General features: G+C 40.8%; 1 protein-coding gene across 48 annotated transcripts in view; it reads right to left on the bottom strand.

Annotated features, from left to right (window-relative positions):
- Positions 1–27647, bottom strand: part of rims2a (regulating synaptic membrane exocytosis 2a) — a 90907-nt gene that overhangs the window by 25991 nt on the left and 37269 nt on the right. For 17 of the 48 annotated variants that reach the window (XM_037273673.1, XM_037273675.1, XM_037273679.1 and 14 more), the window contains 16 exons: positions 19921–20867; positions 15318–15529; positions 14034–14153; positions 13056–13155; positions 12844–12967; positions 12242–12288; positions 11708–11820; positions 10937–10984; positions 8475–8605; positions 8134–8305; positions 7810–7963; positions 6225–6293; positions 5437–5575; positions 3675–3791; positions 1427–1612; positions 172–278 (listed from right to left, as the gene is read on the bottom strand). In XM_037273673.1, coding sequence (XP_037129568.1) covers positions 172–278; positions 1427–1612; positions 3675–3791; positions 5437–5575; positions 6225–6293; positions 7810–7963; positions 8134–8305; positions 8475–8605; positions 10937–10984; positions 11708–11820; positions 12242–12288; positions 12844–12967; positions 13056–13155; positions 14034–14153; positions 15318–15529; positions 19921–20867 — 2786 coding nt within the window. Of the gene's footprint in view, positions 1–171; positions 279–1426; positions 1613–3674; positions 3792–5436; positions 5576–6224; positions 6294–7809; positions 7964–8133; positions 8306–8474; positions 8606–10936; positions 10985–11707; positions 11821–12241; positions 12289–12843; positions 12968–13055; positions 13156–14033; positions 14154–15317; positions 15530–15721; positions 15790–19920; positions 20868–27647 lie in introns of all 48 variants that reach the window. The other 31 variants (XM_037273681.1, XM_037273711.1, XM_037273683.1 and 28 more) reach the window with 6 other exon arrangements.

Here is a 27647-nt window from a genome sequence, read left to right as displayed (position 1 = left end):
AATTCTTTGTAAGTTAATTATTAAGACCACAAGAAAGAAGAAAAAGAAGCCTAAATATTCCCATTGCGAAATCTGAGTGATATTGCACAACTAACTCACAATATTATCAAGGGACAGAATTTGCACATACAAACCAATTATAAATCGAGAAATTACAACCGGGTGACTTACTTCTGTCTTTCCCGGTGGATGGAAGCTGGGGGAGTTGCCGACCTCGTCTGTGGGACATTGGCGTACTGTTTGGACTGGTCTGGACTGATCCACTACGAGGGTGCGCCCTATATGACACAAAGTTATTGAAAGTGAGGTATGACACAAATCAGTGGTCGTATGGATGCACACATGTAAAACGTAGGGCAGAAAGAAACCTGTATCAGTAAATAATGATAGAATGTGTAATACATATTTAATATACTCAATCTACATTGATTCAACTATTTACTTGGACCAAATTAAGGTCAACGTGAGGTAGTTGACACCATATCAAGAAGTCAGTGCACTTTGCATCCCTAAAGACAACGCGCACTTAATGACGTTTGGCACATGGCATGGGAGTGAAGGGGCACATCGACTGTTCGGAACTGAGCTGCAAAAAAATAAAAATAAATAAAAGAGGCGCTGAAACGCATGTGCAGTCAGTCGTCAAGCTGCAAGAAGAAAAAAAGTTCAATGCAGAATCAGCAGACCATTGCGACCATGCGTTCGGACCGTCTCCAAAAGGGCTTGAACTCAAATCAGAAAACAAAACGAACAGAGGATGCCATCAAAGGGTTACAAAAGCATCGGTCCATGTTAGTAACAAAACAAAAGTATAGTGGGCCCAACACTGCTATACTCACACAGGTGTATGAGCAGTGTGTTCCAAAATCAAAATGAATCAGCACGGTATCTGGTGCCAGGATTAGCGTGCTTTGGACATGTAACGAAAATGCAGCATCAGTACTCTTGTGATGAAAACACAAATGGGAAAGGTGGGTGCATTTAGGTGAAATAAGGAAAGGGAGCAGGTATTGGGATTCTGTAAGCTGGGCGGTGGTGAAATGAGTTCCCTCATTGGTTCTGGGTTAGTCGGGTTAGTTGGTTCAGGGTGAGTGTGAGTATTTGCTTTGAGATTAGTCAACACATTTAACATGTGTGTTTACCTTCTGGGGCCTAAAGTAACATGAGCTCATATCATGAGCATTTATGTAGCAATTTAATTGTCTAAAAAATAGTGGTACTGCTAACTGATGCTGCTTGTTAACTAACTGGGGATCAGTAAGTTAGCAGTATATTATTTTGAAAGATCAAAAAATGCTGACAATCCTAACTTCATGTTGATCTTATTTTCCCTCACAATTAAACTTTCTCAGGGAAGTCATTGTCTAACGAAGGCCAGAGTCTGAAATTGTGATGAGTTGGTTGACGACTCCAGTCTGGGTCACACCTCGTCATGGCAGGTGAGGGAGGGGCTGACCTCCCAGACGGTAGAGACGGCATGGACCTCATCATCGATGAGTCGTGGGGGCGTTCAGTGGAGCGTGATCGGGATGCGGGGCGCTCTATTGTGGGCCGCTGGTCTGCAGATCGGGACCTGCTGTGATACTCGTGTCTATCCATGGCTCCGTGGCTCCTATAGAAGTTATTGAAAGATAGGCAGGAACTCAGTGGGCCCCGTGTGGCGGGGACAGTAGGCTGGAAGGGAGGTCAGCGCGGATGAAAGCCATTAGCGGACCACACGAGTGAGGTATGTTTTAGCCTATTGTCAGCAGTTTTTACTTGACACATTTCATGGTATTATGTAAGAAATGTTTTCCAACCTGAGAACGGAGCAGTCGACATGAAGGGCTGCAGTAATGATCGGAATACTATATGTAGTCATGGCCTTTTTCTAGCAATAATAAAGACACACTTGTGTTACAGTAACAAATTACATAAGTGTATGTTTCATTAATTATTTAAGTTTTATTAATCATTCTGCAGATTTTTTGGGTTATTTTTTTTTAATGGGCATCTTGTGAGATTAAATAAATGACAAGTGTGCAAGGTATAAGACTTTGTGCTCATGCTATTGGCTCCGTGCCCATGTGCAGTATGTTTGTGGCTCTGCGAGTGATGGTTATAATTCACATTGCATTTAGTTGTTAGTCACAAAAAAAATTGTATTTTTGGCACACTTTTGGCACATTCGGTACCCATACAAAATAACCTGTAAAAAAAGATTAACACAATTATCACTAATTAATATGATACATTTAAAAAAGAAAAAAAAAACATCGATGTAAGACATAATACACCATGTGGCACAAAACTGGGTTTGTCAGCATGCATGAGTACAAATACAAACTTGAATAAATTTGGAAAGCCGTGGGTATGTCTTCTTATAAGCCAGCAAGACACCAAAATATTTCCTGTAACTTGTTTAATAATGTGCGGTTGAAAATCGTGTGGCGTTGGAGTGTTCGATAGAGGATGGTTCATCAGTTAGTGACCTTAAAAAGGCACCTTTAAAAGTATTCACAGTAATGGTCAACAAGGTCATGAGCTGTTAGTATGGTAGAAAGCAAGTTGGATAATTTCTTGCCATGTTTGCTATTTGGAAAAGCACATACTGGCAGGCAGCAATTTGTATTTCTTTGATTGCTTGTTATAATGCTCATATACAACTGCTGTGTCCCACTCATGGTACAGCAGTGCACTTCATCGCAAGGTATTCCCGAAATAAGCCTGCCAAAAAACAAAAGGTCCCTTAATAGTTTACATTTCCTCACTTAATCCCACTTCAAGCCTTTTTGCTACTTTTAGTCTGACTGACTGCCATCAAAACACAGCACTGGGATGGGAAGTGGATTCCTCAGCGAATGAAAACTTTCCTTTCTCGGCTGCTTTAAAAGAAATTTGGACATGGAACTCTTGTTAATGGTCATCTGTGGTGATTTGGAGTCCAGCTGAACCTCGGGGACATTTTGCGACACTTTAATAAAGACAGTCAAACACTTTGAAAGAGTTCTAAGAACTCATCAGTTGTCCGCCCCAAAGGGGGAACAGAAAGGCACCGGTGTAATTCCTGACTGAAAGTCAGATGGCAGAAGATTGAGTAGTCATTTACAATGTTTCTGGCCAAAGGAACATGTGGGATATTTCATTTTATTTGTGCACTGGGGCACTGGCATTGGTCCTGGGGGTACACTGGTGTTATCAGCTCAATATCACATTCTAGCCGGACATCATAATTCAAAGAGCAAGGACAGCATTCACAGAGTTACTCAGCTGCTCCAAGCAATACTTTTTCGATGCCTAAGCATTGGTGTGCAAAAAGGAGCTGCCAATAAAGAGGTACAGTAACAATCATGCACAGCTTGTATCGGCATACAGCTGCTTGCACAATGGAAACGGGAAACATAAACAAGGGCGCCAACAAAGCGATGGTCACGTGCTGGCCAGCAATTTACTGAAAAGTCATACAGCTGACAACAGCAACATAAAGAAGCTCCGAGCCTCAGCCTACAAGCACAGAGGCAGTTGTGTACCATTCGTGTACATTTACACAACTTCAGAGCAGTGATGTCTCCTTGGCAGAAACCGATATCAAACAGGATATCCTTTTCTGGCATCACAATCACAGATAAATAAATCAACAACGGGGGACGTCAACATGGCGGATGCACAGATGCAGCGGCACTGCATGTCAATACCTCTCAAAGTCATAGTCAGAAGAGTAGGCGCCCTCAGAAAAGGCACGGGATATCCTAGTGGAACGCAGTAACCTGACTGCTTCCTCACGGCAGATTGGGTACACACGATGGTTTCGGCTGGGAAAAAATATCATATCACAGCTGATCAGAATCGGGTGTTCTTCTCCCGCACAAGGGAGGGTAACAAAAAGAAGAGGGCAGAACCGCGTAACGAACCACTAAGCGTTCGTTAGCAGATCATTTGCAAAATCATACTCCTTCATGTGAATGTGTCACGAACTGAAGGCTGGACGGCCGTCGATGCTACCTGAAGGTCTGCATAGATAATTTAAGGCAGGAACCAAAATATCTGAAGGATAACAAAAAAACACAATGCTGAAAATGGATGAGTGAGGTGTTTTGTTGTTCATCTATTTTGTTTCTGAAAGTCCTTGGAAGACAAAGTCTAGTCATCATAAGGTTAATGGCACTGAAAATGTCAACTTCGAGTGTATCTGTAAGAGCTAATTATAGTTTCCACCCCTTTTAATTGACATAAGTTACAACATTAAATTAGGTACTGTATGTGAAGTAAGAAAATCAAACTTAGTTATTGCATATGAAGTTGACTTCGGTGAAATAAAACAAGTCTTATAGTCACAGTGTAAGTGCCAAGTGCTCCACACTCAGATGGAAGTTGGAGAGGAGAAAAAAAAAAGACTGCGGATTGAAGGTTTGCAGTTCATTGGCTTGGAATATGTTTACTGAGTTTGCAAGCAAGTTTAGGTCAGCATCTAACCTTTTGGGGAGTATCACTAGACTGAGTAGGTGTGATTCGAGGGAGGGTGAAAAAATGGCTGCGACCATATGGAGGCAGGAGAGGAGACAGAGATAGATCTGAGATGGAGACAGAGGTAGACAATAGGAAGTAGAGGGAGCTCGATGCGGACAAACTCACAGTGGAGCAGATGAGGAGAATCAAATGAGATAAATCAATATAGCAAAAACCTTCAATACTCATATACACTGCTTCAAAGGGGGAAATAAGACTAAGCATGTTGTCAAATGCACATTTACTGCAGATGGACAATTTTGATTGACCACAATGGTTAATTATTTTTGTTGCTGTTTTTAAAGTACAGTACATCAAAAAGGAGAACTCAAAATGATCTTAAGTCATTCATTCATAAATTCTTTAAGTGAATGTTTTTGGTAAAAAGCTGATTTAGCAGACTCCTGACCTAGACAATTTATATAAGTGTGTTTACTCTGTCAATGACACTGATTTATAGTAGAGTAAGCCTAAAGAAAAATAACTGAACAAAAGGAAAATAGCTATGGTCTGATAGTGCCAAGGCAATGAGTGGACATTTCAAAAAAACATATAATGCGCAGAGCAAATAATAGTGCGACGAGTTACTGGTCACTTTTTCTTCCTTTCAAGTTCTTGGTAGCATGTGCCACCTTGCCATACCCGGCCTCTATAATGCATAACCTCCAACTCAAACTGGAAACAAATATATATGTAATAGATACACTTGTGCAATTCAGAAACTCAGAGTAAAGTATCATTTGATTATAAATTACATATAACCCAGAGGATCCTGAAGATATATGATGAGGAGTATAGCGATTACAATTTAATTGAAATTTCCATGGGTTACAAGAAATAAAATAATGTGACTATCACAATAAGTATGGTAAAAAAATAAAAGTAAAAAAGCCAATAATAACAAATGTAAAATAAGCAGGTTATTCCAATCGTATACTAATTGATTGTTACCTGGCAGGTGGGGGAACGCTGGGGGAGCGTGAACGTGCGCGATGTATTTCAGCAGACCGGGAGCAGTGGTTAGAAGACATCACCTGTTCCGGGACAGACAAAGTGGAGCTCTGGAAGTCTCTGCCATTCGGTCGGTAGTCTGTGAACATGTCAATGAAAGAAACGGCACCAAATTATAAACAACTTGGATCTAGTGGTGTTTTCACAGGGGACGTCAAGTCAAATATGTTCTTTACACAAACAGGGTATTGAAAAAAAGTAGCAATATGTAACATGGAAGTGGATATTACTTCATGACAAATCTACCATATAAACATTTTTGCTATTCATGAGGGATACGTATTTTGCCAGCCTGCGAATAGCGAAAATCCACATATAATTTACGCCCATTAAAAATGCATTGGGAGATTTTTTATTTTGTTTTTACTAAACCCCCCCAAAAAAAAAAAAAATCCTGGAAAAGCCAAACACCATGAGTCGACTGCAATACAAAAATAAAACCAAGGTTGCTAGATTTCAAGTGCTTCTCAGGGAAATTCTGTGCTTTTCTGTGACTTTATCTCAAGCTCTCATTCTGATGTTCAGCGTGGGCGTTCTGTTGGAGAATTGGTGAGAAGACACAAACAGCATGTTACAGATAAAAGCTTGCTGCTGTCTCTTCTTGCTGCTGCTCTTGGGTGCACATTCACTCATCCTATCTATATCTCACTAATACTGAGGCTAAAATGACCCGTTCCGGGCCAACTCAGACATAAGTATATGCAGTAATATCAATATGTGCGTGTTACCTGTTATTACACCAACACCGTCCTCACAATCATAGTCTGAGATCTCGCCATCACTTATTCTCTGGGATCCTTCGAGATAAAGATAGAGAAAAATGGAAAAAGATTTTAATATGTTTGAATGAAAGACTTATTTCAAACATCATTGCGTGCTGAATAAAAACACTGATCGTTCACAAATGATTTTTTAAACAGTTTTGCTGCCCAAAAATCTGATAAGGCTGAACATTTCTATACATCATCAGAGAAAATAAACAGGCACATCTACACTGTGCTTTCAATCTTCAGTCATAGCTGAGTCAAGTGGACATTTTGTTTTTTATTATAAATGACAAGGGCTGCACTATGTAATGCTGCTTCCAACCTTTCACCTCAGTTTGTGGCAAACATTTCGTAGCTGTCAGCACTTTCAACCCTCCAGTGGTCATCATCAGGTGCCCAGAAAAGGCTTTTTAAGAGAAACTGTCAAGAGTACAGTATTTGTCAAGAGTACAAAATACTGCATAAGCATATTGGGTGTGTTAAATGATAGTCAACAGCAACAAAAGGGACGCAGGAAGCCTATGCAAAACATACAATTTGGGTTTTTTGAAAGCATTTAAACTAACACGACTGACTACATCCTCGTCAGTTTGAAGAGGAAGTCAACCCTAAAATTGTCTATATGTTGTATGTGCCCCGACTAGTCTAAACACGGCATTCGGATTAATATTGTGTTTGTGGAATATGAGTCAATTCAGCGGCCATTCAGCCACTGAAAATGACATCACAGTTGTCAGGACACAACCAATTGCGGCTCACCTTCAGAAAACTGGTGAGCCATGATTAGCTCTGACCTGAGACCTGGCGACTGTGATGTCATTTTCGGTCGACAGCAAGTGACAAAAATGCTGCCCCCTCAAATGGGTTTTGCTTCTTTAATTCTTATTCGGCAAACGAAATATTAATCAGAACACTGTGTTTTGATTGGATAGGCTGAACAGTAGATATTATTAGAAAATGTTGGGGTTGACTTCCCCTTTAAAGAACAGTCACAATCAAATCACACAATGCAAGTGGAGCAAAGTGAGACAGCGGAATTGTGTTTCTAATTTTAAGGCACTTGTAATGGAAAATATCACACAGGGAAAGAAAGTGCTTTATATCAGTCAGGACTTTCAGACTGAGATTTTACAGGATTTTTAGAGCACAGCATTAGGGCCGAATGCAGGAAAAAGTTGCAGGGTGGGGACTGGTAGATATTTAACAGGTGAGAGGGTCCTTTGCCTGCGACCCTGGATGGATTTTAAAAGGGTGGAACTAACACACTGGCTCATACCACATTGAAATCCATGTGAGGGAAAAGACACATGCACCCTTTACGCATGTGGGATACAGAATCAAGCCACAGCAATGCGTCACAACAGGCACTCAAATGCACCATAGAAAGGTTCTGCCTGACTGCGGGACCTTTACCTGAGTATGAATATGAGCCTTTGTCTGCAAAAGCAAAAGCAGTATGGTTGATGTGATACTTGGGACATAAACGCTCATTGTAATTTAGCAGAGCTTTATGACAGACAGGTTGGGTGAAAAAGTCGGCACTCACTCTGAAGCCGCCGTGTTGGGCTTTCTCCATGGAGCTGCCTACGTTGTGTGTTTGGGGAGGCACGCGGGAGTGGGATGGAGGACACGTCATGGGTCTGTAGCTTGTACCAGTGAGGCTCGTCATCCAGAAGAGCTGTCTCCAGTTCAATGAGTATCTATCCGTTTGAAAAGCCACAGTCGGGTTACAGACCGTGTCAAACACTCATTGAGTAATTCATATTAACCAAACGAAAACTTTTGCTCGCGGTGAGACAGAGAGAGAGAGAGAGCAAGAGAGAGAGAGACACACACACACACTGATGAGATGTCTTTTTGTCTTTCTTACCTCTCCCAAGAATTCACTCTCCTCTTCCCTCACTCTGGCTTGATCCCATAACGTGATCTCCAACATGCGCTCCCGAAACTCCCTCCGATGTACCGGGGAATACATAAAGGTCTGGTTCCACTTGGGCTCTAAGGATTTCTTTACTGTTTTTGTTCTCCTTTTGCTTTTGTCACTGGGGGAAGAATAATTATCATTTTGATTTACAATCATAACATGAAAGGACCACAAAATCATTATGCACCATGGTACAGTGCAGACAACTGAGGATAAAGAAGTGTAGAAGGACATGACCCTGAACAGCAAATTCGATTACCACAAATTGGAACTGTCCCTACGCTCACCTTCTATCAGGGAGAAAGTAGATTTTCACGTAAGGATTTCTGGGTCGACCATCTTCCCTGGGTGGCAGGTCTTTGGCTCCCAGTATGGTGACTATTAGTTGATGGCCGACTTTGTCGTACCACAGTTTGACCTAAAAGTGCAGAAAAGAAACATGATTCAGTCACAGCGATCTGAGACACAAGTTGCGATAAAAACACACTTTGTGAATAATGCTGGAGAAGACAACTTCACCAGGCTCGCTCGGTTCAATCTTGGCATGCACTATTATTTCCAGTTGTCGACTACAATGTGGGGTCCTCTCATGTATATACCAAGATGACTATCTTGTGAAGTCACGTGCTTAAAAGTACTTGATTAGAATATAAGATCATTAATAATGCTGGCATTAATGTATTGATTTCATTTAATCAAAGATAGAACTACTCCAGAAAAAGACGCTCTAATATTGCCAGCATTTCTATAAAGCCATCTAGCAGTGATGATGTTATCTGTAATAATGTCTCCGATATTGGACAAAGGGCACCGATATTGACAAATCAATCATGCTCTTGCAAGAGTAATCAAAGGTGGTAAAAAGGGAAGTATGGACTCCAAAAGCAGACACTTAGAAGAGGTAAAACTCGTAACAGAGGCCTGAAAGCAATTGGGTGAGATGAAAACAAAAGGACATCTTCTAAGTTTTTGTCCATACTTCTTCAAGAATATGATAATGGAAAGGGTTTGCACCAGCAAATAAAACTACAAGCTATCCATGCAGCAATTTAAAAGAATGTAGCCAAGGCAAGTTTGTTGAGGAAAAACAGTTGAGGAAAAACAGACGGGAGTTTGTTATCAGAATTGTTTTACATAAATTTAAATGTCAAAAACACTAAGAATACTGCATGTCAATCATCATGACGTGATTAATGATTTGTGAGAAAATATTTCAAAAAACAAACAAAATACAGTAAGTTATAAAAGAGTCAAAACACAAGAAATTGGTGCTCCTGTGGCAAAAGCTGATTTAAATATGTGCTATTTGATAGCAAACCCAATCGATTTGAGCGTTTCCTCTATCAATTCAAAATACACCATTTATCCGAAGGTATCCCAATTCTAATCTGTGTATCATGACAATGGGACCCATTTCCTAGCAGTTTTTAAAATGTTGTCACTAAGTTCTACTCTTGCCCTTTTTAAAAGTTTAGTCGATACCAACACACAAAATACTTGATGTGAATTCTCGGGCTACAGTTGTCTATTTTTGGCACAATAGCCACAACTTTTACAAAACCTCGTGAGTAATTAGATCAATCTCGCATTTGCATCAGCTTTTAATGTATTCAAATTCTTATTGATTACTCCCTTTTACTGTATACGCACAACCTTATTGTCTGATGTCGTTCCATGATCGTGTGGACGATGTTTTACACATTTCTTTGGGTCAACTAACACATGCTTAAAAATTAATCAAATGAATTGAAGAAGTTATAATTTATATTTATGTTATTATTATTGACATTAATGTTAACACAAGTTTAAGTTTAAGAACTCCAATGAAATTCAACATATATCTTTTACCCCTCAGACTTATTGAGGAACTGATATTCAAACACACACACGCAAGCACACACCAAGGTCTAATATTCTTTCTGTCGATGAGTTCAGCGTGCAAAACGGCTGTCTATAAGAACCTATTCAGCTTTTTGTGCAAAATGGTGGGACACGCTGAACAATCAAAATGTTTAACCCCAATTCCATTAATTGTCACAGAGTTAGACAGTACTTCTATCCAAGATGTCAAATATTGCTGTAAAAGACAGGCTCCACATCTTTATTAATTTTAAATGTGCAATAGTCACGTGCACTTCTATCTGGAAGATAAATGATAATTGGCTGTAAAACTAAATGTTCAACTGTTTTGGTAGCAAAACAAGTTCAACAAAACTGGATTAATAATGATTTACACTACTGCATCACTATAATACACACAAGGAAAACTATTTCATGAGAAATATGTTGTGTGTGTGTGTGCATGCGTGTGTGCGTGCGTGCGTATGTGCGTGCGTGCGATTATGGAGTTATGGGTTTATTTTAGTATTATGAAGTGGAAAATAACTCTAGGCCTCTGTCCTTGAAAAGCCTCCTGCAACCGTGTAGTTCAAGCTCTCATATGTATTAAAAAGATGGAATATCAGCAAATTCAACAAGGTAATGGAAACATTTTTTTGGATTAGTTAGGGCATGCACTGCCTAGGCAGACTGACATGAATGGGTTAAAATGAGCAATACATCATAACTCCAATCAAAATGGTGATAGCAGAAAATCATAACGTAACACAAGGCACTGCACTGACAGGGAAACACGAAGCATTAATTTCCCTGGAAATGCATTTTCCCAAATATGGAAACAGAAAAAGCCCAGTCAACAGTCAAAGAGCAAAGACCAAATAGAGAGTGCCCATCAGATAGGGCCCATTACCTGGACCCTAGGGGGAATAGGCGGTGTTCTTCTACTAAGGCTTTGGCTCTGGATAAGCAAAATTAACAACAAAGGTAATGCAATGAAACCAAATTCCCACAAAACAACATCAACTCACAATTCACCCAAACACAGAAACAGATGTGTGCATAGGGCGCTATGATTTTTTTCCAAAGATCACTTTTCTGCTTATAAGATGTTACGAATGTGCAATTACCTGACTTTAGCGCCAAACCTATGCCGTTATCCCCGCAAATATTTTAAACACAGACTAAAAAATATTTCAGTAATTTCAAATTTCTAAATTATCATTGCTCAAAACACATATAATCATGCACAAACACACAAACACACACACACACACACACACACACACACACACACACACACACACACACACACACACACACACACAGGCACAAACATCTTTCTTATAAATTTAAATTGATATAATTAGTTCATGTTATATTTCAGCGCACTAGTTTAACCCATTCATCCCAGGCAAGGTTTTCAATCTCGAAAATGGACACATCGTATCACTGACCATCTGGAGTCGGATTGTAAAATAGATGTGATTCTGTGCCCGTTTGCCTTACTTAACAAACTCACACACCATTTTCTCGAGTGGTGTCAATGTGCATTGAATATCATATCAAGGGAGAAAAATATCTGTTGGATGTGGCTCAAGTTCACAATTCATCTCACCAATGGATGAGGTCATTTATCACTAAGGATTTTTCATAGACCATATGTCACTGTAAGGTCACTTACTGAAAGCTGTCCTGACAAGTACTGGGGAGCATCCCTCAGCATGTTGGGACTCATGGGGGAGGTGACAGAAATGGATGGACGATCCATTTTTTGGGACTCAAAAGAACTTGAACCTGAAAAAGCAGACATTTAGGAAACATGATAAAAGAGATTAAGAAATTAAGGAATGATAGAAATGTGTTGGTGTAACGCAGAGGCAGACTGAAGTAGAATTTCATGCAGATTTGGGGTATTTTACAATTGTTTTTGTGAGGAGCTTATAAATAGCTTAAAATAACTAGTTAATAATAACTTTGTAATAAAAAATACGAGTATCATTAAAGCATTTATGTAACTTAAACATGGTAGAGTGCCAACATAAATACTGCTCATTATTTAAGTGTCATTTAATATAATTGTTAACTTACCTACACGCATCAGACATTTTTAAAACCCACACAAGAATATATTTATTGTAAAGTTGTACCAGATTCTATACTTGATTGATTAGTTCACCACAGTTGGATTTTGATATGGAAAAGGCATGTGACTCACTTGATTCCAGTTGTGCATGTGTGCTGTCTGGTATCCTTGGAATATCTCTGGGGGTGGGGGAAAAGAATGTGTGAGTGTAAAAGAAAAAGAATGAGGTCAAGCGAATCAATAAGCTAATGCTGAATGCGCTGTGCTTTAATGACACTAAGTACAACATTAGTCTTCATTCGTACAGCAGACCCTTTCGCAGCACAAACCAGGATAGACAGAAATGGATTCGTTTTAAAATTGCCGTTGTGTGTGTGGAATGTTCTCATATGAGGCTTGAGAAAGAAAGAAATAGAGTGAGAACACAAGCTATGTTATCTCAACAAAGAATACGTTTATTTAAGGGAGCAGGCTACTGTTAATCTAATCCTTGGTAGCAACATTAATCTGAGACTAGGTAGATACAACATTGCAAATTAATATGCATAATTCGCAGGCATTGAGTGGAATCCTTTTATCCCCCCCCAAAACATCTCTAAGTCTGAGGGAATACTCGATCCCTGGAACATCATATTCTATATAATAATTATATCGGATGTAAAAACATTTAGGTACATACACATGTATGATGTAAGGACCAGGGTGACACGTTGAATAGGGCTGTGAGCACTCACCCGATGGGCCGTGAGACCACCAGTTCCACTTGTGGTTCAGGCTTGGATTCTAAAATTATATTGTAAACTTCTTTAAATGTGGCTCCTTGTAAAAGCCTTCCATTCCATTCCAGCACCTGGTCACCTGTAAAATGATCACATTTCATTAAACTCCCATGTTTACGCACAAAATGTAGTTTAATACACTGTAAATATATATTTTTTCTGAATACCTGGTCTAAGGTGCCCTACAGTATCCGCAAGACTTCCTTTTCTCACTTTCGTGATGAAAGCACAAAGTCTACCAGATTCTGTCATCTTCCCTCCAACCACCTGAGGTGAAGAAGAAAGGTGAATGTAATTGCAACGACACACTTTCGGAACTCTTTCGAGGAGATCATTTCCAGTTACAACATATACTCCTCCTGTTTGTGTATAGCTGTAACTATTTTTCTAGAGAAAAGCTTAGTCAAGGGAAAGCCTGAGATCAAAGTAATTATTCTTTCTTTTCTCCTTTTTTAATGTCCAGGATAATGCTTTAGTCCTTTGGGGCACTGTGTGGGTCTGTATCAGTACAAACCTGTGGGCTAGAACTGTACTATAGTCAAGATGCCGTACTCCACTCTCATCGTACAAATAAAATCCTGCTTAATGGAGACTGAATGCCAACATACAAAGGAGCTTAGGGACGTCTGCTAAATGAAATGGCTTTATATAACAGGCTGTGGCCGAAGCGGGGGCCTCGCAGAGGAGAACAGCGAGGGATGGACTGTGAGGGCAAAGCTGGCAGCCTGAATGATGGACTGACTGGCTGGACTGCAGAGTGTGTTTGCTGCTGTTGAGGGGACAGAAAAGCACAAAGGCACTGAGCAGACACAAAAGTGCATTTTTAGGAGGCTCATTTAATCAGCGATGACTCCCCCATTTTGCTGCTCTTTGTTCACTCTCCTTGTGGTCTCCTATCTGACTGGACTTGAGTTGTTTTGGAAGCATATGGAATGATGAGTATGCAAGGGGCAACATTGTGGGGATGCTATATGAGCGCGATGAAAATGAATAATCATTTGGGTCTTTTCACTTTGAAGCTTGCTCTTTTTTAAAGAAAGATAGTAATCAGGACCAGAGTCAAATCTCATTAAAAACTCAAATAAAGCAAGGTTGTGGTGAGGAAACACACAAAACGAGAGCACAGAGTAGCAGAGGAAGCTCACCTTAAGACCAAGCAGAGCTCCTGAGTCTCGAGGCACGCTTCCATCTTTCATTCTCTTATTGAGCAAAATCCGCCCTATTAGGCGATCCCCGTCTTTGGACGGCTGCCACGTCACCGGATGCTACGAGGTCAGAGCAACAACACATCTTGTGTTTACAAACTTGAATGTGATCACTTTAGTTCAGTGAATGGAGGCAGTTGAGGAAGTGTTTATTCACTTAGAGGGGGAAAGTTCACTCAAGCTCGGCACTCAAGCAGTATATATATATATAACTCAGAAAATACAAACAAGATTTTTCATTTATGACATATTTAACTTCAAATACTTAACAAATTTGCAATAGTATTGTCATTTGCAGAGCTTTTGTGAACCTGCTAGAGTGAAGGGTGGAGTGAGCATCATGCAGTGCCACATGCAGATAAAAGCAAGCAGTCCCAGCATTACTAAACCGACACATCAAATATGGGGAAAAGAAGGGCAGCGTTTCACGCGGAAGATTCACTACACACGTACAACCACTTTTCAAGAAGAGTAATTGAAGGGAAAGCAGACTATGAAATGGACTAAAAAGGTCATCTTTGACGGAGGAACCAAATTAAAGACACAGAGATTAAGAAAAGATGAAAAGTGTCACAACAAAGCAGTGAGACACACATGGGGTGAAAACAGACAGCAGTGGAAGGGAAAAAAGAAAAACGTTAACAAAAAAATCAATCTTCCCTATTAGGTGTGCTGACGTTTTTTTTTTTTCTAAAAGTGAATGGAATATTGGCCAGGGGAAGGATTTATCTGGACTGGTTGCTGTGGGGGAGGGCAACAGAGTGAGAGGGACGGCCTAAGGTTTGCCTGTCGCTCTTAACAAGACCGCTGCAGAGCAACAACACAACATACGAAAACGAGCATGCAACTAGGAGGACACACATTCTTTTGTGCCATGACAAACAGAGAAGTTCAGAGTCAGTGGTCATCTTTACTACAACTATTGAGGTGTGTGGGGTTTTTTTTTCTATTGGGGAGCAAAACAGCAAGTACAAGTAGCAAGCAAAGAGGGTGGCCCTGCAAAACGTTTTCTTTTCAGCCACACCAAGCAAGGTGCAGCCATAATTAACCCCCGAAACAAAAAGGAATAGAATAGTAAAAGAAAGGGATTTTAGACGTCAAATAAAACGCAAAAAAAAAAAAAAAACATCTCACCTATTTACACTTAGTGACACAGAGCAAACAAAGACGGGGAGGTCATAAATAGATACAAAAAAAAAAAGGCAGGCTAGATTGTCTCAGTACCTTCTCACTATGGCTATGCTCCTCGTTTAGGGTAGTGCTACTGCACGTATCAACTCCTGAGTCTTTAACTTGCGGTTCACACCATGCCAAGTCCTCTTCAAATGAGTGTCCCCCAAAGCGCACCATTTTCTTTTGCCTCTCAGATAAGGTGTGTGCTGGCTCAGACATAAATGCCTGCTCAATTGTTTTTCTTTTTCCCCTTTGACTGTCCCCTAAAGGTGTGGGATAAAAACAGAAAGAAAACAGAAAAACAACATGCAAAGGTGTAAATAAAACAAAGGAAATGTGAAATGACAGTAGACTCTGGAATACAGGGGATGAGGGGAGGAGAAGGAGAGAGAGAGAGAGAGAGAGAGACAGATAGAGGTTACGAGGCAGGAGGGAGGAGACTCCACATGTCTCACCAAAGACATTGGGGAGGCCTCGCTGCTATGCCAAGACGTATGGTCCCACCAATGGCCATCCAAATCTCCTGTAAGGCGCGGGGAGGGTGTACGTACATGAGAGAGGACAGCAAGAGGGAGCAGTGAGGACACCACAAAACACAACAAAGACACAACCTGACACACATTCATACACAAAGACTCCAGCGCACAAATTCCTAGAACCATACACTGTGTCATCCCTATGGAAAAAGCAAAATGACAGTTGAGGTTACGACACAAACAGCAGTCCATCAGAAATGATTCTGGTTCGACTCCCAGTAAGTCCCTCAAGTCCGACTTCCCAACGAAACACGATACTGTACTGAACTCGCAGTCAGTCGTCAATCAATGTGTGCATGTGGATTACTTTGCTTCCGTGACAGTGCTCACCATTGTTACTGAGCCATTTGAGTCATTGATGGAAAAAGAACTTTTGGTTGTGTTGAACAAATGAAGATTTCAGTAAACGTGCAACTTTTAGCAACCTTCTACATTCTTCGAAGTACGCAAAGAGTATGAGGGTAGATGGTCTCGGGAGATAATGTGTATGGTAAATGTAATGTCTTGCTTTTTTTCTCATACTCTGGTCAGTCAGAAAGTAGGATTAATACGTGCATAAAGTCACAAACAAACACTTCAGGAACAGACAAACGGATAACTTTGAGCCCTTTAAATTAATTTGAATTTACGGCACAGGTATGAAAGGCACCTGTCGATACTACTACTATAAACATAAGCAAGCAATCATTTGTAAAAGTAACCATGCTTCTATCGTTTCATCATCACAACAGAAGGGGAATCCCTTCTCATGTTCAACTTTGGCTTCAGATGACAGCGGCACACAGGCGAACTGACCTCAATTTAAAGTGCACAAAGGGCAGCTATAAAAGATGAGCTTCCGATTACAGCTTTTTTCATTGAAGGGGAAGACCCATGGTACATATATGGACAGTTATAACAGCAGTTAACCATTTAAGAACCATTCATTGGCCATAACTCATTCATGGCACGAGACAGAGAGAGCATGAGAAACATTTTTAAACCATAAAGTACTGGCTGATCAACTTGTTTCTCGTTGAGATTCTCGGTATAGATCGATTGATATTTGTTATTAATTGATTAGGGCCGAACTCACCTATTACTACACTTACGATGGGCTCAGACCAAAGATCCATAAAAGTTAATTGTTCGGAGACATGGTTGTCTTCTCCAGAGTAGTGAGAAAGGATCATCATCATAATCATTAAAACTATCCTTGCAGCCATCAGACGTTAGCGTGAAAACAAATTATGCATTTTGATAAAACACTTTCCCTTGAAAGGCATTAGCCTCTGTGACCCTCTAACAACAGCTGACAACAGTGATTATGCTCCCCAGCTGCTTTTGTGTCAGCAGTCTAAACACTGGAGAGTATTTCAGCATGCTAGACAAACTCCAGTGAACATATCCCTTGCCTGAGGCCAGACTTTTTCTTTGGCAGACGAACAATTCACATAATTGCTCTAAAATCACATTGCACTGTATGGACAATATGGTCTTGATCAATTCATTACCCAATAAGGTGTTTGCCTCCACTCCTTTGTCCCAACCGACCCAACTAATTTGATTTTGCACATAGTATAGAAGTGTAGGGCAGGAGTTCAATCTCTACCCAGTCACGGTGTGCATGTGACAGTGTCTGACAATCGACTAGTACAGGGTGTCGTCCGTCTTTAGGCTCCAGCTTCTTCTGACCCTGAACAGGATAAGTGGTCTAAAAAATGAATAGATGCATAAATCTTGCAAGTTCTTCTGGATGAACTGACCAAATGAAATCCTACAAACACACCAATAACTTCAACAAAGTCTTGAGACTGGAAGATGTTATCTGTACTGTATTTGTTTGTCTCGTACTGGCTCTGTTATATTAAATTACTATAACCTGAAGTTATATTAATATACACTGTTACAATATACAATACTGCTTTTCCAAGGCCATTGTGTACAACTGTTAAAAAACACAAAGGGCCTTGTAGTATTCTCTCCTCAAGCTTTATTAACAGTGACACCCCAAAATTGGGCACTGATGCCCAACAACGCACTGTGTATTTTTCAAGGGGTGAGGAAACTTATCATGGCAGTGAATTGTGAGTATCAGCAGTCTACGCCCAGCCCTGCTTGTTGGCCCTGACTCCTAGGCACCACATAGTGCTGATTCAGGATGAAGGCAGAGTGCAGGCGGTGGTGGAGTTCACCACCAGCATGCTCTCCATCACTTTGACAGCTCAATAAAAAACAGTGTAAACTATTAATTGGATCATTAATTATTGATGCTGGTTTTACTATAACTCAAGAGGTGCAGAAAAGTGGCACGTGTGAAACTGTGTACAGTATGTTACCAAGGTGATAGTGTTACCCCAATTAAACTGCACACGCTTGCGCGCAGGGAGCTGGAGCCTAAGTCGGAGGTCACCCTGGATTGATCGCAATTCACTCATATCGAGAGAAGCCACCATTCACACTTACATCCATGATGTGACTGAGTCAAGCAAGTGAACCGCTACACTAGCAGCGATTAGTTAAAGGAAATGGTTACAAGTTGTCTAAAAGCTACACTGTGATTTCCACAGCCATGAATCATTATGAATGTTTGGCTATCACAGCACAATGCCCACCTCACTGCTGTAGTTAGCCAACCAGTCCCCTTTTCTGTCTGTTCGGCACTATTATGAGACTGCGTGTCAGGGGAATCAATAAAGAGTAAAACACAGGGAGAGGTTCATAGCGGTAAATCAGTAACCAGCTCTCACAGGCACGAGGCAGACCCATTACAGCTGGCACACCCTCTCGCCTCCTAACGCCCCCCCCCTTCTTCACATTCCATCAAAACCTCCTCCCTCCAGGAGCACCCTTGGGGTTTTGGAGGTTTGAGAGTATAAAAAGTGCCCTGCTTAGCCCGCTATTACATCTCATCTCCTCACCCGGGCAAGCTGAGTGCACAAACCCTGAGATGCTGACAGACCACATATGGCCAAAAGGTGCTTTGCGCTCTCTTTTCTGTCTCTTTGCCGATCTGGCCTTTGGTGCAGGTTGATTGTTTTAGTTTTGCTTTGGCTGCAGTATAAAGGAGTCAAGGTCAATTTTGGAGCTTACAAGAATCATGGTCAATATCATACTGTGTAAGGATACTGTGGATAATAAGGATCATGAACCCTGTCATCTTTACAATGTTATTGCTATTAGATAATTACGCCTCATTATTCTGTATTTTGAAAATAAAATGAATATACATTAAAACGTTGGCCAAATGATTCAGTAATTACATTTATAATAAATCCATGTAAGATGGCAGAAAAAAACATTCGAATAGCATCACATGCAATTTAAATCCTACATTATTTTTTGTGTGTAGGGGACAGACACGTGGAGAAAGAACCAACACAAACACTGACCCAAAATCGGCCTCACTACTGAGTTTTAGTGGCTGCCTGGAAAGCCCCACATCAATAATGTATCACCAGTATGGTGTATGCCTGTCAGGGAGCACAACAGTTACATAATAAAACAATGCAAGATTGAGACTATATTGGCGGGGGCTGAACAAGTTTAGAACAATTATCAATTGCAGGGCGGCACGGTAGTCAACTGGTGAGCATGTTTCAAGGGATGAGGTATTGTGGTTTTTGTATTTAAAAATGAGCTTGTCAATTATTATTGGCTGCACCAAACAAACTGTCAAACTGTCATTTTAACGGGTACACCAACACACACGCACACGCACGCACTTGAGAGCACATGTAGACTCAATGTTTTCCATCTCTGGTGTTCTTGGCAAGTTGCTATGGTGATAGAATGTCAAGTATACCTTACTTATGCAAGTGTAGTCTTGAATATGCAGAATTATTTTATAAAGGGAACCAAATGTTTTATGGTTTTTTTGTGCAAAGGAAAACAAAGAGCCCTTAACATATTTAACAACACAGTAAGAATGCAGAAACTGAAGGTTATATCTGACAGCTACAGTTATATAAACACGATTAACATGAACATGAAAGAACAATCACCAAATCTGCCTTCTCTGAAAAAAAAAAACCACATTATGCTGTTAAAATTAGAATGGAGTTTAAATTGCAGTTGCAGGGAAAAAAGCATAGTAAATACAGAAAGAGTGAAGCTTAAGGGGTGTGTTCTGTACGTACCTTTCTCACTGACTGACTCACTCTCTATCTCCACATCGTCACAGCTGGTGTACTCCGGCGTAGTTGCCAGCTCCTCTTCTGAGCTGCTCAGTGACACCTGCCGCATTTTCCCTCCCTTTTTGGTTTTGTGGGGCTTCGGGGGCGGAGGACGTACCGACTCCGACTGATCTGAGCTCAGAGAATCATTCCTCAACATGCTTTCCATCTTCTCCCTCTTGGTCTTGCGAACAGCTGAATTGGGGTCCAAGTGATGTTGTCTCCTCATAGAGTCCCCTCCTCCGCTCATGTCACCTCTTCGAAGATCGCCAGATCGGTCACCTAGCACAGGGCTGCGGCGAGGTGTTGGGGGGCTGTGGTTTGATGTTCTGTGGCCTCCAAGGCCAGGACCCACGGGGCCCGGGGAGGAGCGGTCAACAGAGTAAGATCGCTGTCCCACCATAGGTGGACGGCGCTCAGTGAGATGTTGACGTGACAGCCGGATGGGTCCTGGGTCATCCTGTTCAGTGTAAGCTAGCGAGACATCACTGTGACGTCGCTCATGCCTCAGGCGTCCCACCTCCGCATGCATTCTCATCTGCTCTTCATAGGGCTGCGGCTTAACAGGATAGCGTGCCAGGTTAGGGTCGCTGCGATAGCGCGTCTGGAACTCCTCCTGCCGTTGCCTCTGGAGCTCATATTCATTGTGCGGCCCATCTAGCTCCTGGTCCAAAGGGTACTCCTGGGAGTGCCAGCGTCCAGGACCCTGCCGGTCCCTGTAGCCAATCCACGCTGCATTTACTTCCGGGTACAAGTGTGGGCCCCGCGGAGCCCGCCGAGGGTCCCCATCCCCATAGTCAGACGGTGATCTGGGCATGCTTCCGTCTGTCGGGGCATACTGCGAATGGTCACTCCCCTCCCTTTGGTCGTATTTTTGGTTTGGATCCCTGGATGCAGACGGACTTCGTTTCCTGTGGATAAGAAGCATACAATTTGCATATAATAATAATAATTGCTTCTTGCTTTAACATGTGCATTTGCGATAAAGTACTTTTGAAATACGACACAGAAACATCCAATATTTTACACAGCATATTTTTTCATTGTATAGAATCAATTCAATATCTACATGATATATGGATGGAAGCTGTTCATTCTAACAGCAGCAAGAATAATAAATATTAAATAGAGTTTGAATGGACAAACTATAGTACGAGAGCATATTTAATACTCGTGGTATGTGAGTGATGAGTTTGCATTGACGAGATGTGTGTTTATGTTCAGATGTGTCCATGAATATTTGTGAGATAGGATTTATTCATCATATTTCTGTTTATGTTTCTTTAATTTGCTACTTAATGGAATTCTTCCATTGTGGCTGACTCAGTCTTTATGACTTCCTACTATCCCTCCCAATTAGGTGATCTTGAAAGCCCAGAGAGTACACACGCACATAGAGCTGTAGCACATGAATAATACCGAAAACAACTTCAACTTTGCAGAGCAAACACATCAAGACAAACATCACTTCACCAATCTCATTTAGCTTCATGTCCTTACTGTCTTAATAGAGACTCGTCATGTAGCCAACAAACAGCTATTAGTTCATATTCACTCAGGCTCACAAACCAGAACAGAGTACTATCAGCTGACGGTGTAAGTTTTTTTTTTTGTAAGAATCTTTCAAAGGGACATTGCCAGTAAGCCATGTCCTCCAGCTAAAAATGGATCCACTGCACGAGGCTTAGGCAAGAAGCAGCAGGATGCCTAAAATGCAGCACTGAAGTCTCACTGCTGCAGCAATTGAGTCACAAAGCGCACAGTAATGTTCCCCCTCCATCACATTCCCTTATATGGCAAGCTGCAGATGTGATGTCACCACAGGCTGAGACACAGGTCAGAAAAGGAGGTGGGTTGTGTACTATCCAGCAGATCATCCGGGAGTGAATTATCTGAACAGACGAACAACAAAGAGCCATGCAATTCATAGAGTGGAAATAAACTCCGATCCTATTGTGAGTTAATGACATAAATCCTCTGCTGTGACACTGCATTGACCGTGTCACTTCATTAATCAGAACAAAAAGACAACGCTAACAATAACAAGGGCAGGAAAAGGGAAAGTGGCATTCCTACATGACAACGCCAAAGTTTGCCAGACATAGACATTCTTTTCATTCTTTCAAGTGACAAGACTTTGATGGCTTCTCTCAGAGCAATATTCTAGGTGTGCTAAACTCAGGACAAATTAAATTAAAACCAGGCTTTGATGCAGTTCCCCAAAATATCAGAATTGATTTTTTCCCTCCCAATAACTCAAATCCCATTACATGAAACTTCATTTTGCACTTGTAGTCTTTTCCCAAATGTTCCATGACGAAAACTATCACAACTGCCATCTGTCTGACTCTTGAATTGCCTTCGTGATCCCAGCTCTGTGCTCTCTGCCTATCCTAAATGAGTGACATCCTATTGGAAATCTCCTTCCTTGAGAAGGGTACCTGCTCTATTTATGACAGCAATACTTCTTGGGATGGTCACTATTGAAATAAGACAGCAGCAAGCTGAATATGCCTGTGAGCTCAGGCATTAAAGTCAAGCGAAGCAATAAGGACTAATAGCCCATTTACAGTGATGCGTCATTACTTATTCCTTGAATAATTCTGTGTAACTATAAGACCATTCGAAATAAAAGAGATTAATCCAAGCATCAGCATTACCATATATGATAAAACCATGTTACGTCTCAGCAACTGCTGTGGTTGCATCAGCACGACCTGCTTTTTTCTGCCGCTCTGCTGCACAGACAGTTTCCTGCACCTTACTGTATACGGCCGGGTAGCACAAATTATAACCTTGCTTCAAAAGCTCCTCGTGATTTTAAAGAGCTCAGTTTCGACTTTAAAATCATCATCATTTGACTGCTACGAATGGCTAGAGGTCAAGCAGCAATGCCTCTCGACCAGCCAGAAAGAACAACATCCCCAATCACAAGAAGAGCAAGATATGCAATTTTATCTAATTCAGTATGAAGTCCTTTATAGTTTCCTTGGTTTTATAAAAATAATGTATGCTTGGTACAGAGTCAATAGAAAAGAGAAAGAGGAGGGGTAGACAGAGATTGGAAGTTCAGGTGAGTGAAAAATTCTCTAGCTCATCATTTCCATGCACTACATTTATGCAAATACTGTACGTCTCCCAGGCTTGCCACTTTGATGATGTAGCTGGTTTTCAGTGGCTTGGTTTGAGCTAGATCTGGTTTATTCTGTGGGGATGAGTGCACATGTATTAAGATTGACTGTGTGTGGTCGATATGTTACACTCCAAAATTGATTTCACATCTCTTTCTGTGATTGTCCAATCATGTTTCGCTGGTCTGTGTACCCCCCATTTGCCTCATTCTTCACAAAACGTTGACTCTGAGCTGCAAGGGAGGCTGGATGTGACTGATTTGACTAGACTGATTTGGGGAATCACATGATGGCATGTTGTTGATACAGCACTTACAAGGGTGGAGGTTAAGTAGGGCTTGCTCAGCCATTAGGGCTGTGTATGAGGTGCCAAATATCAGATCAAAATTTTCCTTCAATGTAATATTCAGACAAGTTATTACTATCAACACTCAAATCAACACTGAGTGGAAACAAACAATGCTGAGCAATAATGAGTACCAAGCTGAAGTTGTTTTGTAAAGGTAACATGGTAAATCACAAAACAGGAAACACTACTTAAAGATACAGGCAGAGTAGCAGCTTTTGTGAGCACCATGACGCATGAAAAACCCAAAATCATAAATATATATATATACTTTTTTATTATAATTACAAAAACATACTTTCCTTGAATATGTATGCCACACATAACATTATGGTTAACGTTTTAATTAGTTGGAAAGTCAAAAGCCTTCTTCACAGATGAAAAAAAAAGAAGTTTCTTAGTGAAGATGGTTTTGCAACTCCTCCTACTCAAGTACAAACTGTCCTGTGAAGATTTGTTCGTTATTTCAGTCCTGCACATCAGGTCCACTTAGTGCTGACATTTGACGCCGTCACAGTTTAGGGACATTGGCTTCTGCTTCTTCAACAGTCAAGCCACATACCACGGATATTAATGGTGCAAGGCAGCAAGACTAAAGCTGGACAAGAAACTTTGAGGTCACTATGTACTTGGGAGACTTTAGGAATGTGGAGTTGCAAACACAGTGGTGAAGTTTTTTTACATGGAGGTTATTCAAACCCATTTAGCCTTAAATTTAATGGACTAATTAAAAGAAAGATTAACCTTTTCCCAAGATGATACCCTGAAGAAGAAAGACACCACTCATGTAAGCTTGTTGGTGGTCTCACTTTTTAGCTTAACTAATTTCTCATTTAAAGAACTTTAAACACAAAAGTACATAAAGGTCATAATCATGAATCGTGTGAAATTATGCGTACATGTGTGCATTATACATACAGTATGTGTGTGTGTGTGTGGTTTAAAGTTCTATATCTTGCTACTGGCCACACCATGTTAATTTCTATAAATACATCTATATCTATCTATCTATCCATCCTTTATAATCTATATCCATCCATCCATCCATCCATCCATCCATGATAAGAGGAAGGAGGACCTCTCACTAGACGTCCATTTACGAGGTCGCCGTTAAGCACCACGAAACAAAAAAAGACCACCTCAGCAGCCTTCCCTCAACTTGCACTCTTAAAGGAATCCGCTGAATACATTTCCAAGGAACTTTCCACTGATGTGTCTCCAAAGAAATCAACGGTGCTGATGACCCTTACCAACAATAACTCCTCTTTCCTCCTCCTCCTCATCCACAGTCTATGTCTGCATGTCAACTTCAATCTAAAGGCAAGTTATAGTTAAGTTTTTGCAGATAGTGCAAGGGATGCAGATCATGTGTTGACATTATGAGAAGAGATTACCATGGCAATGATTGTACAAATCGTGCCAGTTGAGCTCAGAACTGCCACCTGCTGGAACCAGCAAGGTACTTTGGGGCTCAACTGTGCTTTTGAATTGGTCTTCTATCCAATTAGAAAGACTAAATATGTCACATGTCTGCTAAAGTACGTATATTGCCATTGTAAAGACAACACTGTCGTTTGTGTGAAGGCACGCACTACATTGGCAAATAAATGTTGATGTAGTCGTTGGCGTCACTAAAATTGCAAAGCCTCTGTTCCATTCTTGCCTAAGTATTTGAACAGGTAATACACAAATTCAACTATTTTATTCATTTTAATGTGGACACTGTTGGCATTATTGGATTGAAAAAGAATATCATTGTAAAGTAGAGAAGATAACTACAATGGAAAAATAATTTGAATCATTAGTTTGACTTTGTTTTCTGATTGTTCACATGCATGGGCAGGAAGGCAGAAAGCCTCCCATGCTTACACATCGCTGCTAAAACATTCTCCCTTCCATAAGCGCATCAAGCAGCACCTTCTGTGTTCTTGTTTATACTGTTTATGGTTAGCCTCTGCTCCGCACTGCACTGCCTGTAAGGTCTCCTTTTTAAGAAGAGATGCAGCTCGCATTCTAAGTAGGCCAAGCCCCAATAGACTGTGCCATCAAATTAGATACAAGCCACAACTGGTACACTGCTGTTTGCTATTCCTCTTTGCAGAAAAAGGTTAAAAGAGCAAACAACATATACACAAAGATTTTTTTATCACACGGAAAAGGTCACAATGCATAAACAAATCTCTTACTGCTGAAACTTAATACAACACCTTACCAAGTCAAGAGTGAGCATGTCAGCCCTGCCTGTTTCCTCCTTTGACATCGAGATTGTCATGGAACGGATGGAGCAGGGCAACCAAGTGCAGCTTGGACCAGGGTTTACCGAGCAAACTCAAAAGGCAAACTGACACAACTTAACAAAACAATAACTGGACTGACTGACCGGGACTTGAGACAAGAAGACTACAGACGTGACGACATCGAGACATGACGACAACAATGATCCGACTGGAAGTGAGGGGCAGACAGGACTTAAATACAAAACAGGTAACAAGAGGCAGGTGACTGTGGTTAGTTACATTGATTGAGGTGACACAGGAGAGGAGGGGCGACGCGAACAGAAACCATGGTAACAGACATAATAAAGCAACCGGGGACGAATCGTGACAGAGATCTTGGATATATTCATTTACCGTCTACATTAGCGAGGAACTGCCAATGTGAAGTAAAAAAAATAATAATAAATGACTGGAAAATTCGTTTAACATACAAAAACACAAAACGTACGTGAAAACAGGTGCGAACATACAAATAGGTTGAATGTCAAACATTTTTAATCTACAATGGAAGCTCCATGCGTCTGTAACCATCTCAATTCACTAATCATTTACACCAACATAGAGCTTGTACATTTTGACAGTAGAGAGCAACAAAAACATGACGTTATCTATCCGTACACCTGTCGTAGTTGAAGCTAAGTCCTGCTCCGACCGAGGTGCGAATATTTTCCATTGTTGGCGACGGTAGCATAATGCTTGTTCAAATCACAGTCCGTCAGTGTTTGTTCAAGGTCACGGATGTGTGCAAACCTTTTGCCAGACGTTCGCCAACAGCTTTTGTTTTCATGCCACAAGGAAATTTTGAACAAGTTCAAAATTGTGACCTTGAACAAACCCTGTCAAACCCTGAGAAGAAGGAGAACATTCGGTGCTTTCCAAACACTCGATTTTTAATGTAATACGATTCGCTAGCATTGGAAGTGACTCAAGTGAATTGCTACTCAATTGCATATGTAATGTGTTTCTAGAATAAAAACATACTAAATCTGAAATTACTTTTTTGTAATAATAATAATAATAATAATACATATTGCAAACATGTTGATTGTGTGATGACTTTCCGAACAATAATTGTATAAACACCTGAGTTGACGTGAAACAACACATCACCAACTAAATCTTTGTAGGACTGATTTCAATACTGAAGCGCTACACTGAACATGGAAATATGTACAGTATGCCCTGCAGTAACATTCCCACGGATGATTATTGTTATTCTGTAACTGTTGACTTTGTTGCCATAACACACTTGCGTCTCATGCAGGATCTAATCAGTCACTTAAACAGTCTGTTATTGACTCTTAAATTTATCGGTTGCGCCCTAAAAAAGTGGCCGGGATCTCTGTACAGTATTTACCACCAAGCAGTGGATACAAGCAGACTGCATAGATGACAGGATTCCTATCCAACAGTCAAATAGATTTGCATTAGCCATTTGTGCAGTTAACTAGTGCCACAGGAAGTCATCATTTTTTACAGAAGAGCTTTCTGCAGGAAATTGCACAATTTACCTAGAGATTCTATTTTCATACTTGGGTCCTTTTCAAATATAGTATCAGGTATTCTCCTTTTGGTGTTACTGGATATAGTGTAACAAATTTTGAATGTTTTTTTTTTTTTTATACTGCCTTGTTCCAGGATACTAAAGGAATAGAAAGCAATTTCTGTTCTCTCTCACACAGGGACACAGGCACACTCTAGCACCGGCACGCACTAACTCTTTTGGATTTGCTAAGTATGCAGTTTTCATGTCAATGAGCAAGCTGCATTTGAAATCAGAGGCAGTGACGCTGTCTGGCTCTCTGGCCATATAAGTGGGTAGGTAATGAAAAAGCTGAAGGGTGAGTCAGAGGAGGCTTTAATAATTCTTGCCAACCAAAATAACATCTCTGGGGTGGAACTGTGTGGCCGGGCCAAGCTGGACCCCTCACACCAGTT

The sequence above is a fragment of the Syngnathus acus genome, chromosome 16, assembly GCF_901709675.1.
Source record: "Syngnathus acus chromosome 16, fSynAcu1.2, whole genome shotgun sequence".
Lineage (NCBI taxonomy): Eukaryota > Metazoa > Chordata > Actinopteri > Syngnathiformes > Syngnathidae > Syngnathus > Syngnathus acus.
This window is presented reverse-complemented; position numbering and strand designations above follow the sequence as displayed.